At 57.2% G+C, this 13,070-nt stretch overlaps 2 protein-coding genes across 2 annotated transcripts in view; one reads left to right on the plus strand and one right to left on the minus strand.

The window, feature by feature from the left end:
- Positions 1-28: 28 nt before the first annotated feature.
- Positions 29-3,299, plus strand: LOC136370520 (aryl-hydrocarbon-interacting protein-like 1). Its single transcript, XM_066333964.1, is given in 9 exon segments — positions 29-539; positions 1,155-1,257; positions 1,260-1,333; positions 1,531-1,630; positions 1,633-1,718; positions 1,795-1,971; positions 2,097-2,238; positions 2,552-2,572; positions 2,575-3,299. Coding segments are annotated over 9 exon segments (999 nt in total). The 5' UTR covers positions 29-443; the 3' UTR covers positions 2,775-3,299.
- Positions 3,300-5,072: 1,773 nt separating this feature from the next.
- Positions 5,073-13,070, minus strand: part of DRP2 (dystrophin related protein 2) — a 28,828-nt gene continuing 20,830 nt past the window's right edge. The window contains exons 13-24 of the mRNA XM_066333967.1: positions 12,834-12,919; positions 11,960-12,117; positions 11,667-11,833; positions 11,245-11,356; positions 10,730-10,866; positions 10,413-10,478; positions 9,659-9,724; positions 9,233-9,376; positions 8,374-8,611; positions 8,121-8,241; positions 7,879-7,965; positions 5,073-7,088 (exon numbers count right to left, since the gene is read on the minus strand). Of these exons, the coding sequence (XP_066190064.1) occupies positions 7,069-7,088; positions 7,879-7,965; positions 8,121-8,241; positions 8,374-8,611; positions 9,233-9,376; positions 9,659-9,724; positions 10,413-10,478; positions 10,730-10,866; positions 11,245-11,356; positions 11,667-11,833; positions 11,960-12,117; positions 12,834-12,919 (1,402 nt within the window). The 3' untranslated portion in view covers positions 5,073-7,068. The remainder of the gene's footprint in view (positions 7,089-7,878; positions 7,966-8,120; positions 8,242-8,373; positions 8,612-9,232; positions 9,377-9,658; positions 9,725-10,412; positions 10,479-10,729; positions 10,867-11,244; positions 11,357-11,666; positions 11,834-11,959; positions 12,118-12,833; positions 12,920-13,070) is intronic.

Consider the following 13,070-nt stretch of genomic DNA (forward strand, 5'->3'; position numbering starts at 1 on the left):
CCACACACCCCCCTGGCAGGGAGCCATGCCTGGGCACCACTGCTGGGTTCCTGCCCAAAGGGCTCTTCTTGGCACTAGGTCAAAAGTGCTGTCACTCGGTGGGAGGAACGAGGCCCTCCTGATCAGGGAGTTCCTGTAATTCCTCATAGACTATGCAAGCAAATCCCAGATTAACCTGACAGGGTGGGAAGAGGATTAGAAGGGGCGGGTACAGAAAGCAACAGAGGACACTGGGGCTTCAGTGAGTGTGTGCTAGGAGGGGACATCCCTCTCACAACCCCAGGGCAGGGGGAGAAGGCTCTGCCCCCAGCACAGAAAGGAAAAAGTCCACAGGAAGCCTGGAAGACAATGTGTATGTCCAGATAAGAAAGAGACACCTAAGGAAGACGTGGAGATCTAGAAGGGCCAGAGTGTGCTGGAGTGTGTGTGATCTGTGAGCAGCCATGGAAGAAACCTACCTGCTGAATGTGGAAGGGGTCAAAAAGAAGATTCTGCATGGAGGCCAAGGGGAGCTGCCGAAATTGCAGGATGGGAGCAAGGTAAATTGTCTGGGTTGTTCCTCCAGAGCCCTGAGAGAGGGAGTGGGTCTGACATCCCTGTCCATTTTGCTGCACAAGCCCAGCTCCAGGTCTGGGGAAGAGAGACCCCTCACAACAGGGGTGCAGGAGGGGCGGGTGTGGGCACAGGCAGCCACATTTCTCAGAGACAGCTGGCAGTGCCCACGGCCTCACCTTGCACTGGGCCTGTGACACCTCCTCCCCCTGGCACTGTTAGAGCTCAGCAGCTCCAGTGGGGTAGATGGAATCTGCCTTTCCTGCCACACGCCAAGCAGGAGTGAGATGTGCCAATGGGTTGTTCCTGGGACATTCCTCAGCTTCTCATCACTATGGGTTCCACCAGGTCCTGGTGTGAGAGCAGTCTCTGCACTGGGGTTCTAAAGAGGGATCCATAGGGACAAGCAAGCTACAGCATGGATGGATGTTAAAACATTCAATCATCTGCTTGCTGTCTCAAGTGGGCAAGAGGCACAATCTCCTGCTCTGGAGGGAGAGCTGCCAGTTAGATCAGCACAGTGCTGAGAGGAGGCTTGACCCCACAGCTGAGGTCAGGGTGGCTGCTGAGGGGGGTCTCACCACGGGCTCCCTCTGGGGCAGTTCACCTTCCACTTCCAGACGCTGAAGGACGACTTTGAGCGGACGGTGATTGATGACAGCCGGGAAGCTGGCGTGCCCATGGAGATCATCGTGGGCAAGATGTTCAGCTGGAGATCTGGGAGACGCTGCTCAGCTCCATGAGGATTGGGGAGGTGGCAGAGTTCTGGTGCGACACCATTGTGAGTGAAGGGCCTAGAGATGCCCACTTCCCTCCTTCCTGCAGAGCTGGGACACAGGACCATGCGTCTCAGAGATGCTCTGGCCTTGTCTGGTGTAAACACAGGCTGTGACTTGGCCTCAGCACCACGGGGGCTGCCCCAGACAAGGGGGGGCAGACGGCCCCCCATGGCTGAGTGGGGTGCTCCCCTCCTTGCAGCACACAGGCATGTATGCCCTGGTCTCCAGGGGCATGAGGAGGATCGCAGAGGGACGGGACCCCCTGGAAGGCCAGAAGCACCGCTGTGGCATGGGCAACATGTTGACTACCACAGCACGGGCTATGATGACCTGGACGAGCTGCAGCGGACACCACAGCCTCTCATCTTCATCATGGAGCTGTTCCGGGTAAGGGATGTGGTGGGTTTGGCTGCCAGAGCAGGAACAGCTGGCACAGGCTGCTCAGCTCCTCCTGCTTGTGCAGGTGGAGGACCCCTCAGCTTACAAACGTGACACCTGGGCCATGAGCAAGGAGGAGAAGCTGGCAGCAGTGCCTGTGCTGCACAGCGAGGGCAACCGCCTCGTCCTGCGCAGGGAGTTTGCACAGGCAGCAGCCAAGTACCAGGAGGCTGTCATCTGCCTCAGGAACCTCCAGGCCAAGGTGAGCAGGACCAGCACCTCCCCATCCCTACCTGAGTCACACCTCAAAGCACTTCCCTGAGTGCCTCGTGTGCCTGGGAGGGGATGGACTCAGCCATGAGCTGCCTGGGGTTGCTCGTGGGGCAGGAGAAGCCGTGGGAGGATGGCTGGCTGAAGCTGGAGAGCCTGGTCACACCGCTGGTGCTCAACTACTGCCAGTGCCAGCTGGAGCTCGGCGAGTACTACGAGGTGCTGGAGCACACCACGGAGCTTCTCCAGAAGCACAACGGTACCTGTGCCCTGCATCCCACCCCTGCTGTGCCCATGGCTCCCAGGGACTCCCTCCTCTGAATCCCCCATCTGTGACCATGCTCATCCTGTGATAGTACCTGGTCATCTGGATCCCTATGTCCCAGTTTGCCCTGCTCATGATGTTTCATCTGCCCACAATGTCCCCCCACCACCACACCATACAATTCCCCTTTCCATGACAATCCCTGTCCTCCCTATGCCCTGCTGGCCCATGTGCTTCATGTCCCCAGCTCCTGTGGCTGGTGGCCTGAGCTGCAGGACGCCCACTGAGGGCTCTTCTCTCTTGGCAGACAATGCCAAGGCCTATTTCAAGCGGGCAAGGCCCATGCTGCTGTCTGGAACGAGAGGGAGGCGCGGGAGGATTTCCAGCGTGTGGCTCACCTCGACCCCTCCATTGGCAGCTGCGGTGAGAAGGAGCTGAAGCAGCTGGGGGAGAGGATGAGGAAGAAGCACGTGGAGGATCGGAAGCGTTACCAGGGCCTCTCAATCGTCCCAGGGTCTGAAGGGCCGTGAGAGCAGGGAGGTGGGTGATGGGCACCTCAGGGTGAGCCTGGGGTCCGGGTGAGCCCTGTGGAGGGGGAGCAGGGTGCTGAACTGAGGTCACAGAACAGCCCAGGGCGCCCCAGGCAGAACAAGGGACCCCCAGGGCTGGGGGTGAAGGGGCAGCACCAGGAGAAGAAGAAACCCGGGGAGAGCCTGTGGGAGAGGAGGTGGAAGGGAAGGATCAGACAGCGGTGGGGGGAGAAGAAGTAAACCTGGGCACCTGTGGGGCAAAGCCAGAGAGCCTGGGAACAGAGGAGGAAGATGAGAAAGAGGAGGAGAGGGAAGAGGAGAGAAAGAGGAAGAAAAAGAGGAGAGTGAAGAGGAAAAGGTGGAGAGGGGGGCAGAGGGAGAAGATGGAAAATTGGAGGACAAGGAGGAGGAGGAGGTAGTCAAGGAGGAAAAGGAAGACAAGGGGGCGAGGGAAGAGAAGGTGGAAGGGGCAGCAGAAGAAGATGACAAATTAAAAGAGGGTGAAGAATTAGGAAAGGAAGAAGGAAAGGAAGAAGGAAAGGAAGAATGAAAGGAAGAAGGAAAGGAAAAGGAAAGGAAGAAGGAAAGGAAGAAGGAAAGGAAGAAGGAAGAGGAAGAAGGAAAGGAAGAAGGAAGGAAGAAGGAAAGGAAGAAGGAAAGGAAGAAGGAAAGGAAGAAGGAAAGGAAGAAGGAAAGGAAGAAGCAGGAGGTGAAAGGGGAAGTGAAGGACAAGAGAAAGAGTGTCTACCAGCAAAACCAGAAAAGCCTAAAGCAGGGCAATTGTGGGACAAGAGGGGAGACAGAAGCAGCAGGGCCAGTGCAGGGGTTAGAGCAAGGAGCCAGGGGAGCAGAGGGAGCTGGCACAGGGAGTGAGGCCCAGGCTCAGCCAAAGGAGCCCCACATCTGGGGCCTCCCAGCAAAGGGCTGGGTCCAGCTGAGGGGCCCCCAGGGCTAGAGGATAAACATCTGGAGAGGCTCTGGAAGACGTGAGCTGCTGGGAGCAGGGAGCAGGCAGAGGCAAGAAAATGCTGGGGAAGGCAACATCCCCCCAGCGAGCTTCACCCCTGGGGAAGGTGAGGAGCTGGGTGGAGGGACAAAAGTACCCCGTGCCCCATAGCAGCTGGAAAAGAGAGTTCTGCACCCCTGGAGCAGCACAGGAAAGAGCAGGGCCATGACCAGCCCTGAGCAGGGTCAGTTACCCCTGCGTGGTGGGAGAGCTGCCAGACCACTGACAAAGAGGCACAGCACAGGCAGGAGGGCTCCTGTAACCCAAAAGGGAGCCCCGGGGCTGGGGGCTGGCCCAGCAGTGACACGGGAACAATGCTGTCCTCACCCAGCCCCGCTGTGCAGCTCCATCCCTACCCCGGCTGATGGGCTCCAGCACCTTTCAGCTGGGCGCCACCGAGCTTTGCTGGCTGAGAAATAAAAACCTCTTCTTTCCTGGCACCCTGGGCTGGGTTTGTTCCTGAGTGTGACCAGCGTCCCTGATGGCATTCCACTGCTCCTGCCTTGCCCTGGAGCCCGGGCAGGGATGGGGAAGTTTGTGCTGGTCTTGGCAGGGTGGTTAAGGAGGCTGCATTTCACCCCTCCCTTAAGCTCCTGAATGTCTCCTGTGTGAGTGTCCCCCAAAGTTCCCTGCAGTGGCACCACGTTCAGGCCTTTTCCCAGCACTGCCAGCCCTTCCAGGCAGCGGTGAGAGCAGATCCAGCCCAAAAATTGTCTGTCCTGGGCAGGCTTCACCAACAGCCAAGTCTGGGCAGTGGGGAGAGCCCAAGAGCCCCTAACCCTGAAATATTTTGATCTGAATCCCTTATTGTGCCACAAAGGCACAGGAAACATGGGCAGCACTTGGGACTGAAGCACCCAGACACCTCTGGGCACTGAAAACTTTATGGAGCTCCAGAGAGAAAAGAGGGAGAGGACTGCCTTAACTGCCCAGCATCCACTGCACTCTGCCTCCTGTCCTGGGGCTGAAGGGTTTCCTACAGCCAAAATTCCTGGGTGACAAAGGGGGATTGTCCCCACACAGCCCCTGTCCCCCACCTCGGGCAGCCACGTGGCCTGAAGAGACCTTATTAGAAGAGGATGAAGATGGTGCTTAGGGAACACACTTGTGTCTGGGGATCCTGGGCTCTGCTCACAGCTTCTCTTCTGCCTCGAGTGCTGTGGACAGCCAGGGTGACACAGTGCAGGCTGTGTGCCAGCAGCCCTGCAGGAGCAGTGCCAGGATGGCACAGCAACAGGAGCTGACTCAGCCGAGGCACACGGATAGAAGAAGTCAGAGCACTTATCCAGGTATCAGTATAAATACAAATTTATTCTCTTTCCAGAGCAGAGATGCCACAAAGCAGTGAGGACAGCAGCACCACAGTACATGGTTACCAGAGCATTAGCCAGCCTGCTCCCCTCCCTGACACATCCTGGCTCCCAAACACAACCCAAGCACCCACCCCTGGCCACCTCTGCTCCCCACACTGGCACCGGGGCCAGCAGCTCTGTCCTCATCCTGCCCTTTTCCTCCCTCCAGTGCCACCCCAAGGCTGGATACTCCTGACCACACTCTCAGGCCAAGCCTCACTCTGCTGCTCCCATCCTGCCCCTGGGATAACAGAGGGCTCCAGCGAGGTCTCACAGACTGGCCTGTGGTCCCTCTCACTGCAGCCTGACACAGCATGCCCAAAGCCACCCTAATGCCACCACACTTCTCTCCTGCCACTCGCCTGGCCGGGACAGGGAATAGGAAGGGCAGCCACCTACGCTGCTGCCAGCAGACACTGGAGCACTACATGCTGAACACCCCTGGCTGTAGGGCTCACACTGCCTTGGCCTTGGTGTGGGCACTGCTCCTCACCTCTGCCAACAGCCCTGACACCCTGCCCTGGTCACAGCCTCCTCGGACAGTTCAGCACCGTGTCCTGTCCCAGCCAGCAACAACAGCCCTGGCTCTGTCCTCACAAGCCCTGTTCAAATCGGATGCCTCACCGCAGTGTGCAGCCCTGCCCCGAGGGCTCAAGCCTCTCATCTCTCCACAACCTCACCCCAGAGCACCAGGGCCATCTCAGCCCCTGCTCTGGGCTACCCCTGCAGCACCTGACTCTGCCTTTCTCGACATAACACAGCCCAAGACAGCCAGCCCGAGGGACCCCTGGGGACCAGGAGCCACCAGCCCCAAGCTGGCAGAACAGTGTCCCTGCCCTGCCCCACAGGACCCACTCCCAACGAGGGCCTCCAGCCCCCCAGCTCAGCTCAAAGTTGGGGACAGCAGCAGGGCAGCTGCTCCCTGGGGACAGCAAGGAGGGGCCCTGCCTGTCCTGCTGCCCACCCACACTGCCATGCCCTTGCACCAGAACAAGGTGGGCTCAGGGCCGGAGTATGGCTGGAGAAATTCCTCCCTGCAGGAGCTGAGGGATGCAGGACAGGCTCTCTCTGCGCCGTGGCAAAGGCACAGCTCCCCAGGAAACCAGGCAGGGTGAAGAACCTGCTGTGGGTCCAGCCCTCACTGAGCTCCCTCAGCAGCAAAAGGGAAGGTGCTGGTTCCCCTGGGAGCAAGAGTTGGGCTGGTCTGAAAGTGAAGGGCAGCTACACTTAAGGTATTAGAGTTTAATAGAGTGAGTCCATGAGAGTATTTAAGTACAGTATGTATATATATATAATATATATATATAAATATATGCAAATTAAACAATAAGGCTCTGTTATAAAGCCCCTCTCAATATAAGGCTACTAGCTGGGCTGAAGCTCTAACATGGACTCAATCCCTACTCCATAAACCTCACAGACTCTCTCCTGGTGGTATGTGCCTGGCTGGCTGCAGAGCCTTGGGTGGCAGAGTTCAAACCATAAGGCTGGCAGCTGGTTACTGTTATAAAGAGCTATTTTAAAAATTGTGTGGCTCCAGGAGCGTTTTGGTGCCCACAGACCTGGAGGCTCCTGGGCACAAATGAAGAGTGGGATGCTGAGCTCTGCATCCCTCGAGGGCTACAGGCAAAGGCAGCAGCCCATGGGTGCCAGGGGAGACAGGCAGTTTTCATGGCTTCACTTCTTTCTTCTGAACCATCCCACCCCAGGCTTAGACTCTGTGGCTGAGTGACCAAACCTCCTGGGGAGCTCACAATCCCACTCCTGCATGACCTATGTTCCCCTGAGTTCTTCTGGAGCTGGCAAGCATCCTGCACCACCAGCTCAGAGGGAGTCTGTGTGAGGTCTGCTGCAGCACAGGGAGCATGGCAGGGACAGAGGGGGAGGAAAGCAGCCAGGTAGCTGGTTAGGAAAAGCCTCTGGCTCACAGGAGGTGTTAGATAAGGGAGGTCATACCTGAAAGAGAAATAGACAGGTCAGGAAAACGGGACTCAGAGCCACCTGGTTAGAAGGGAGCTGCTGCAGAGCCAGGAGGATCCTGCTCAGGGATGGCAGAGAGTGGGCAAGAGTCTGCATGGGCAGACCACCCACCACTTCATATTAGTGCTGGCACCAAGCAATGTCTCCCTCTCACAGCCTGGGCAAGAGACCGAGTGCTGCTCCTGCACGGGAGCACAGAGGGGAAGAGCAGAATGACCAACACCAAAACCCACTGAGTGAGTGGAGTGCCAACCACACACACGGAGCCCCCAGGCTCCATCCCTGCTGGGAAGAGCTGTCCATGAGCAGCCAGGAGAGCTTTGCACCATTGCTTCCATCTCACCAGGCTACTGGGGCCTCGACCTCTCCTGCAGAGGGGTCTGGACAGGGGTGAAGCCAGGAGCTGGCTCAAAGCTGTCGCTGCAGGTGATGCTGGCAGATCTGTCCATCCTCACGGTGGGAGCCCCAGGGGGTGCAGGGTCCTGAGCAGGGCAGGAGGCTGCCTGGGAGCTCATCACAGGGATCTGTTTGGTCTGTGTTCTTGGCAGCTCTGACTGCTTCTCCTTCTGGGTGTGCAGCATCATCCTCCTCCTCCTCCTCTGTTCCCAGGCCACACACCCGTCCCAGCAGCACTGCAGCAGCAAAGCTCTTGGCTGAAGCACTGTGGTTCATCAGCTGTCGCAGGGAAGCTGGGATGGGGCTCTGTGGGGAAAACCTCACCTGAGGGAGCAGCAAGAAGCGAGAGAGGAGGATTTCACTCAAGTACCTCGAGAGTTGGGGAAGGCGCTCCGCAGCTTCTCCATGATGTCTTCCAGGCACATGCTGACCTCCTGGGTTTTGGCTTCCACCTCATCTGCAGTGGGAAGGAGGACAGGTGGGTATGAAAAGGCTCTCTGGACATTCACCTGGTTGCCAGCATCTCTGCAGGATGGCAGGGTGCAAGCAGCTTCCTGCAGCGTTGGAAACAAGGGAGCTGGGCCAGGAGCTCAGCCCAAGCCCAAACCTCACCTGCAGTTTCAGTGTCAGGGGTGTTGTGCTCTTTCTCCTTGGCCTGGCTGCCTTCTGACTGATGTGGAGATGAGGCCAAGGAAGAGGCTGCTGAACCATTGCCTTCTGACTCTGCTGGAGGCTGGAGAAGAGTTGTTGGGAGAAGCTTGTCACCATCCTCTGTCCTTGGCTTCCTTTGCTCTGCCCATCCCCTTTGTGCCACTGTCACAGCTCTGATGTGCCAAAGCCCACCCCACCATTGCTCTGAGCCTACCTGCAGCAGCAGCTCCCTCAGCCTGTGCAGCTGTGACTCCAGCTGCTTGTTGTGGTCCTCCAGGATCTGCATCCGTGTCTCCAGGCGGCTCTTGTGCTGCCGGAGGATCCGTGCCTCTGCCAGGAGCTCGTCGTTTCGTGGGTCTTGCACAGATTCAGGAGAGCCTGTAGCCAAGGTTGGAGACTCCACTGCCTCATCATGCTGCCATTTCAAACGTCTCAGCTCTCCCTGGAGGATCCTGCAGGACAGCCCAGGTCAGCATCCCCTCAGTCCTTCCTAGAGACTGCTGGAAACACCCAGGAGCTGCACACTGGGGACAGCCCAAGACTCAAACAAAACTTTGCCATTTGTGATGCTTAATGGCCAGGATGCTGCACTGCAGAGTGGCCTGTCTGTGGTTCTGCCACACACAGGGGGCTCACAGGTATGCAATCACTTCCCAAGAGGCTGAAAACAAGGGCAGGGAAAGCATCACCTCCTCCTGAGCTGGTGTGCCCTGCCTAGAGCCTCACCCTGTGTGGTCCAGAGCAGCAATACCACTGTTCATGAGGGGCTCAGGGACAAGAAAGACAGAATGCCCTGGGCTCACTTCAACCCGTTTGGGTTCAGGAGTGAACAGGTTCTGTGGATGTAGGGAGGAGTATTTTGGGGAACAGAGTCATCTCCCTTCCTCAAAGAACATACTCTCACTGAGTGCTCAGCTTAGACACCCTCCAAAACTGCCCTCTCAGCACCTGCAATCCCCACCTCCAGAGCCAGCAGCATTCTCTGGCTCCACCCTGAGCCCTAAGAGGCTCCTGCAGTCCCTTCCTCCCTCTCAGGCTATAACCCCCACTTTCAGACTTGCCCATGTCTCTACCTGTTTTCATCCTCTAAGTGGGCCAGGACTCTCTCCAGCTCTCCCTTGTCATCCATGCTGAGGCTTCCTGGAACCTGCTGGCTGCCCCCAGGCTCTCTGTCAGTGATGGGGCTGGAATGGCGCAGCAGGTACTGGTCCTCGTCCCTGTTCCAGCAGGTGGAGAAACACCTTAACTGGGAAAATCACGGGATTTGTGTGCCCTTGGGGAAGGGCAGCATGGAGGGAGGTAGGTTCACAGGGGAGCTCCTGGCTGCTCCAGGCCTAGAGCTCAGAAGGGGCTCAGCATCCCTGGTAGCTGGGAGTGCCCCAGAGCCTCTCACTCGATGGGACTGCTCCAAAAGCATTTCTGTCCCCTGGCTAAGCATGGATAGAGCCACAGGAGCCCTGACCCATCAGCAGGTGAGAAGAAGGGAAAAGAGAACTCACAGGCTATCATCAGGGGACAGGCTATCACTGAAGAAGGAACAACTCTGGCTTTCCATCTCTGCAAGCCTTGGAGGGAAGAGAAAAAGGTTGAGATGTGGTCAGAGACATCCTAAGTGTGTTCCCTACTTGCAGCAGCCCCTGCAAGACTCCTCTCTGGGAGGCTCTCCCACCTGGCCTGCACCAGTCTGCCCCTCTGCACAGGCTCTAGGGAGTTTTGCCTTTTTAAAAACCAAAACACACTGCTGCTTTGGGTGTAGGTCTCTAGAATAAAGAGCTGCTGCTGTGCAGTCAGCTCAGCCTCCTCTGTCACAAGCAAAGGAAAGGGGTGTAAGAGTTCCAGCTCCAGCCTGGGACCTACAAGTACAGGCTGTCTTGGGTCCCCACAGCAAGGACAGAGACACTACAAACCACAAGGCAGCAGCAGTGGGAAGCTGGCAAACAGCTCTGGTGAGGACACAGACAGAGCAGAACAAGACACTGAGGGATGTGCCTGCTGAGAATCCATCCAGCAGCTCATTCTGGGAAGAGCAGGACAGCACATGGAGGCTGTTGCAGCACCCAGGCATCTGCTGTCAAAGGCATGGTCTTTGCTGCCAATTTACACAGCATCAGCCACGTCCCAGGCAGGTTTGCCTGCTTCTGCAGTGTGCTGAGGTCTGTCAGGGGTCATGCTGGGGATCTGCCCCAAAGCCCCCCACACCCATCAGGGTTGTGCTCCATGCCCAGGCAGGACAGCAGAGCCCAGAGGTGGTACCTGCTGGCAAAGTGCTCAATCCGGGAGTGTGTGTCAGCGTGTGGCAACATCGGGGAGGAGGCTGGGCTGCAAGAGATGCACAGGAATCAGCAAGGCTTGGAAGAGGCTGATCTCACCTGCCTAGGAAGAGCCAGGGATGGGCTGGACAGAGACTGAAACCTCTGTGCTTTCCAGAACAAGGTGTCATACCACCCCCAGAGCAAGTGCTCCAGCAGCCCTCCCCCAGGAGCCCCATATGAGCTGAGATGCTCTTTCCACCCACAAACCCATGTCTCATTCTGGGTCAAAAGACATCACCCAGGACACAGCCAACTCACGTCTCAGAGAAGTCAGACTCGAGCACAGACTGGACAGGCAGGTAACCTCTCTGGGGGTGCTTGCTGAAGTACTGCTTGGACCGAAACTTGTTCTTCAGTGTCGTGGCAAAGTCTCTCATGTTCTCACTGGATGTGGTCTGCAGAGACACAAACACAACAAAGGTGCCTGTTTAATGAGAAGTGGGGGACCACAGCTCCACAGGAAAGAAGTCCCCTCAGGCTGGGCACGAGCTCCATGGGGGAAGAGGCAGATAAAACTGAGGAAGCAAGGAGGGCACACAGAAGCTCTGAGTCTGTCATGGGGCCTGGCACAGGCCAAGCTGGGCACTGGGGGCCATGCACCCTGCTCACCACGAGCCCCAGAGCAGCAGGGACACAGGCAGCCTCCAGCATGCAGAGGGTACAAAATTACACAAGGGAACCACTTGTGGGGCTGCACCAGCCTAAACACCACAAGGCTGCTGCCATCAGTGGGCCCTGCTCTGAGCCAGGGCTCTCCCAGCCCAGCCCCATACCGGGGTGTAGTACTCCATGATGGGGTAGTGCAGCTTGTTGCCCTTGCTGGCTCTCCCAGTGAGGAAGCAGGTCTGGCAGATATCCACATTGAACTGCTTCAGGCTCCGATACCTGCAGAGGTCAAGAGGCCATAGGGAAGCACTGGAAGTCATCAAACCATGTGTTTAAAGCCCAAGAAGAGGTCATGGGAGGGGACAGAGGTGGTGTGCATTGCTCTAACACACCAATGACCCTACAGTGCTGATGGCTGAAATGCCCAAAAAAGCATTCTGCTCCTTCCCCTTTAGCTGGCACCTGCTCTGCCCTGCCCAAAACACTGCAGAGCCCCAGGCTCCCCAGAGAGCACAGAGCAAACTCAGCTCTCTCCTGCAGGTCACCACACATTCCCCTTGGGGCCAGGGTCCCGTTTCACAGCCCTTACCTGAAGCCCTTGATGGGGCACTGCCTGCAGACAGAACACTTGGTCTGGTGCTTCACCTGCTCGGCCATGGCCACTCTGTGCAGCACCGCCAGCCACACCATGGACTGCGGCTCCAGGTTGGCCCACTCCAGGAACTGGGACGCCTCAATGGCAGACTTGCCATTACTCTGGGGAGGGGGAGGAAGGGGCTGCTCAGAGCTGGGACCCAGCTGTGGCGGGGTGAAGGTCCCCTGCCACCTCGGGAGCCTGTCCCCAGCACGGCCGCCGTGGACGGACCATGGCCCCGCACTCACGAAGCGAAAGCAGCTGCGGATGCTGGGCTCCACGTTGCTGCCCCCGAAGGCTGCCACCTCCCCCAGCTGCCGTGGGACCTGGATGGCCTCGTGGAGCAGGACGCCGAGGTGCCGCTGGTCACACAGTCCCCCGGCGTTGGCCACTTGGCTGAAGAGATCTGGGGCAGGACACACAGACACACAGCTGGCACCTCAACACCGGGCTGGAGTGGGGGAGCAGTGAGAGGGTCACACCAGGGACCCCACTGACCCCCTCCAGCACAGAGCTCAAATAAGAGAAAAAACCTGGCTCTGAATAAATAACTTTTACCAGTATCCTTCCAGCTCCTAATAACCAGTTCAATGTCTTCTTTGGAACAGGGTTTACATATATCATTTATCAAACAGCTATAGCCTGTCCTCTATGAATCATCCCAATCTCTTTATTTAACTCCTTGGTACTCCCTATGCTACACAACACAATATTCCATGGTTATTGAGGAGTTCATTCCCCTCCACAATATTCCATGGTTAAAACGCAGTGAGGAAAGCAATTTGCCTGAAACCTACTTCTCCCAGCCATGCACCCCCTGGTATTTTCCTTCTGGAAAACACTGGATAACTTTTCTGTGTGTCTTGTCTGCACTGTTCCTTACAGTGCCATGCAAGCGAGATCACTGCAGCATCAGTCAGTCTAGAAAAACACCTCCTAATTTTGGTGCCGTAGGCCTAGGGAGGGAGTGAAAGGTGATGATGCAAGCAGCTTAGTCACTACAGGAAAGCTCTTTCTTTGCTCTTCCTGGGCAAAGAAGGTCTATGCCAGGAAACAAAACCACACCTGTCTTCTCGAGGTGAATTCACACCAGGTTCTAGGGAAAGGAGACAAGGGACTCACACTGGAACTTCTCCTTGACCTCTGTCCCGCACAGACACGCGATGCCAGTCTTGAAGGAGAGAGCCCTCATCTTCCCGCTGCGGCCACTGCAGGGCAAGACATTGCACAGGCTGACAAACCTTCCACAGTGGGTTGGGTTTTTTTTTTTTTTTGGCAGGGGGGGGTCATCAAAGCAAGCACACACCAGGCAGCCTCCCTCACAGCAGCCAGACCCTTTCTGCAGCACAGAGTTTTCCT

The sequence above is a fragment of the Sylvia atricapilla genome, chromosome 21 (genome assembly GCF_009819655.1).
Source record: "Sylvia atricapilla isolate bSylAtr1 chromosome 21, bSylAtr1.pri, whole genome shotgun sequence".
In the NCBI taxonomy this organism is placed as follows: domain Eukaryota; kingdom Metazoa; phylum Chordata; class Aves; order Passeriformes; family Sylviidae; genus Sylvia; species Sylvia atricapilla.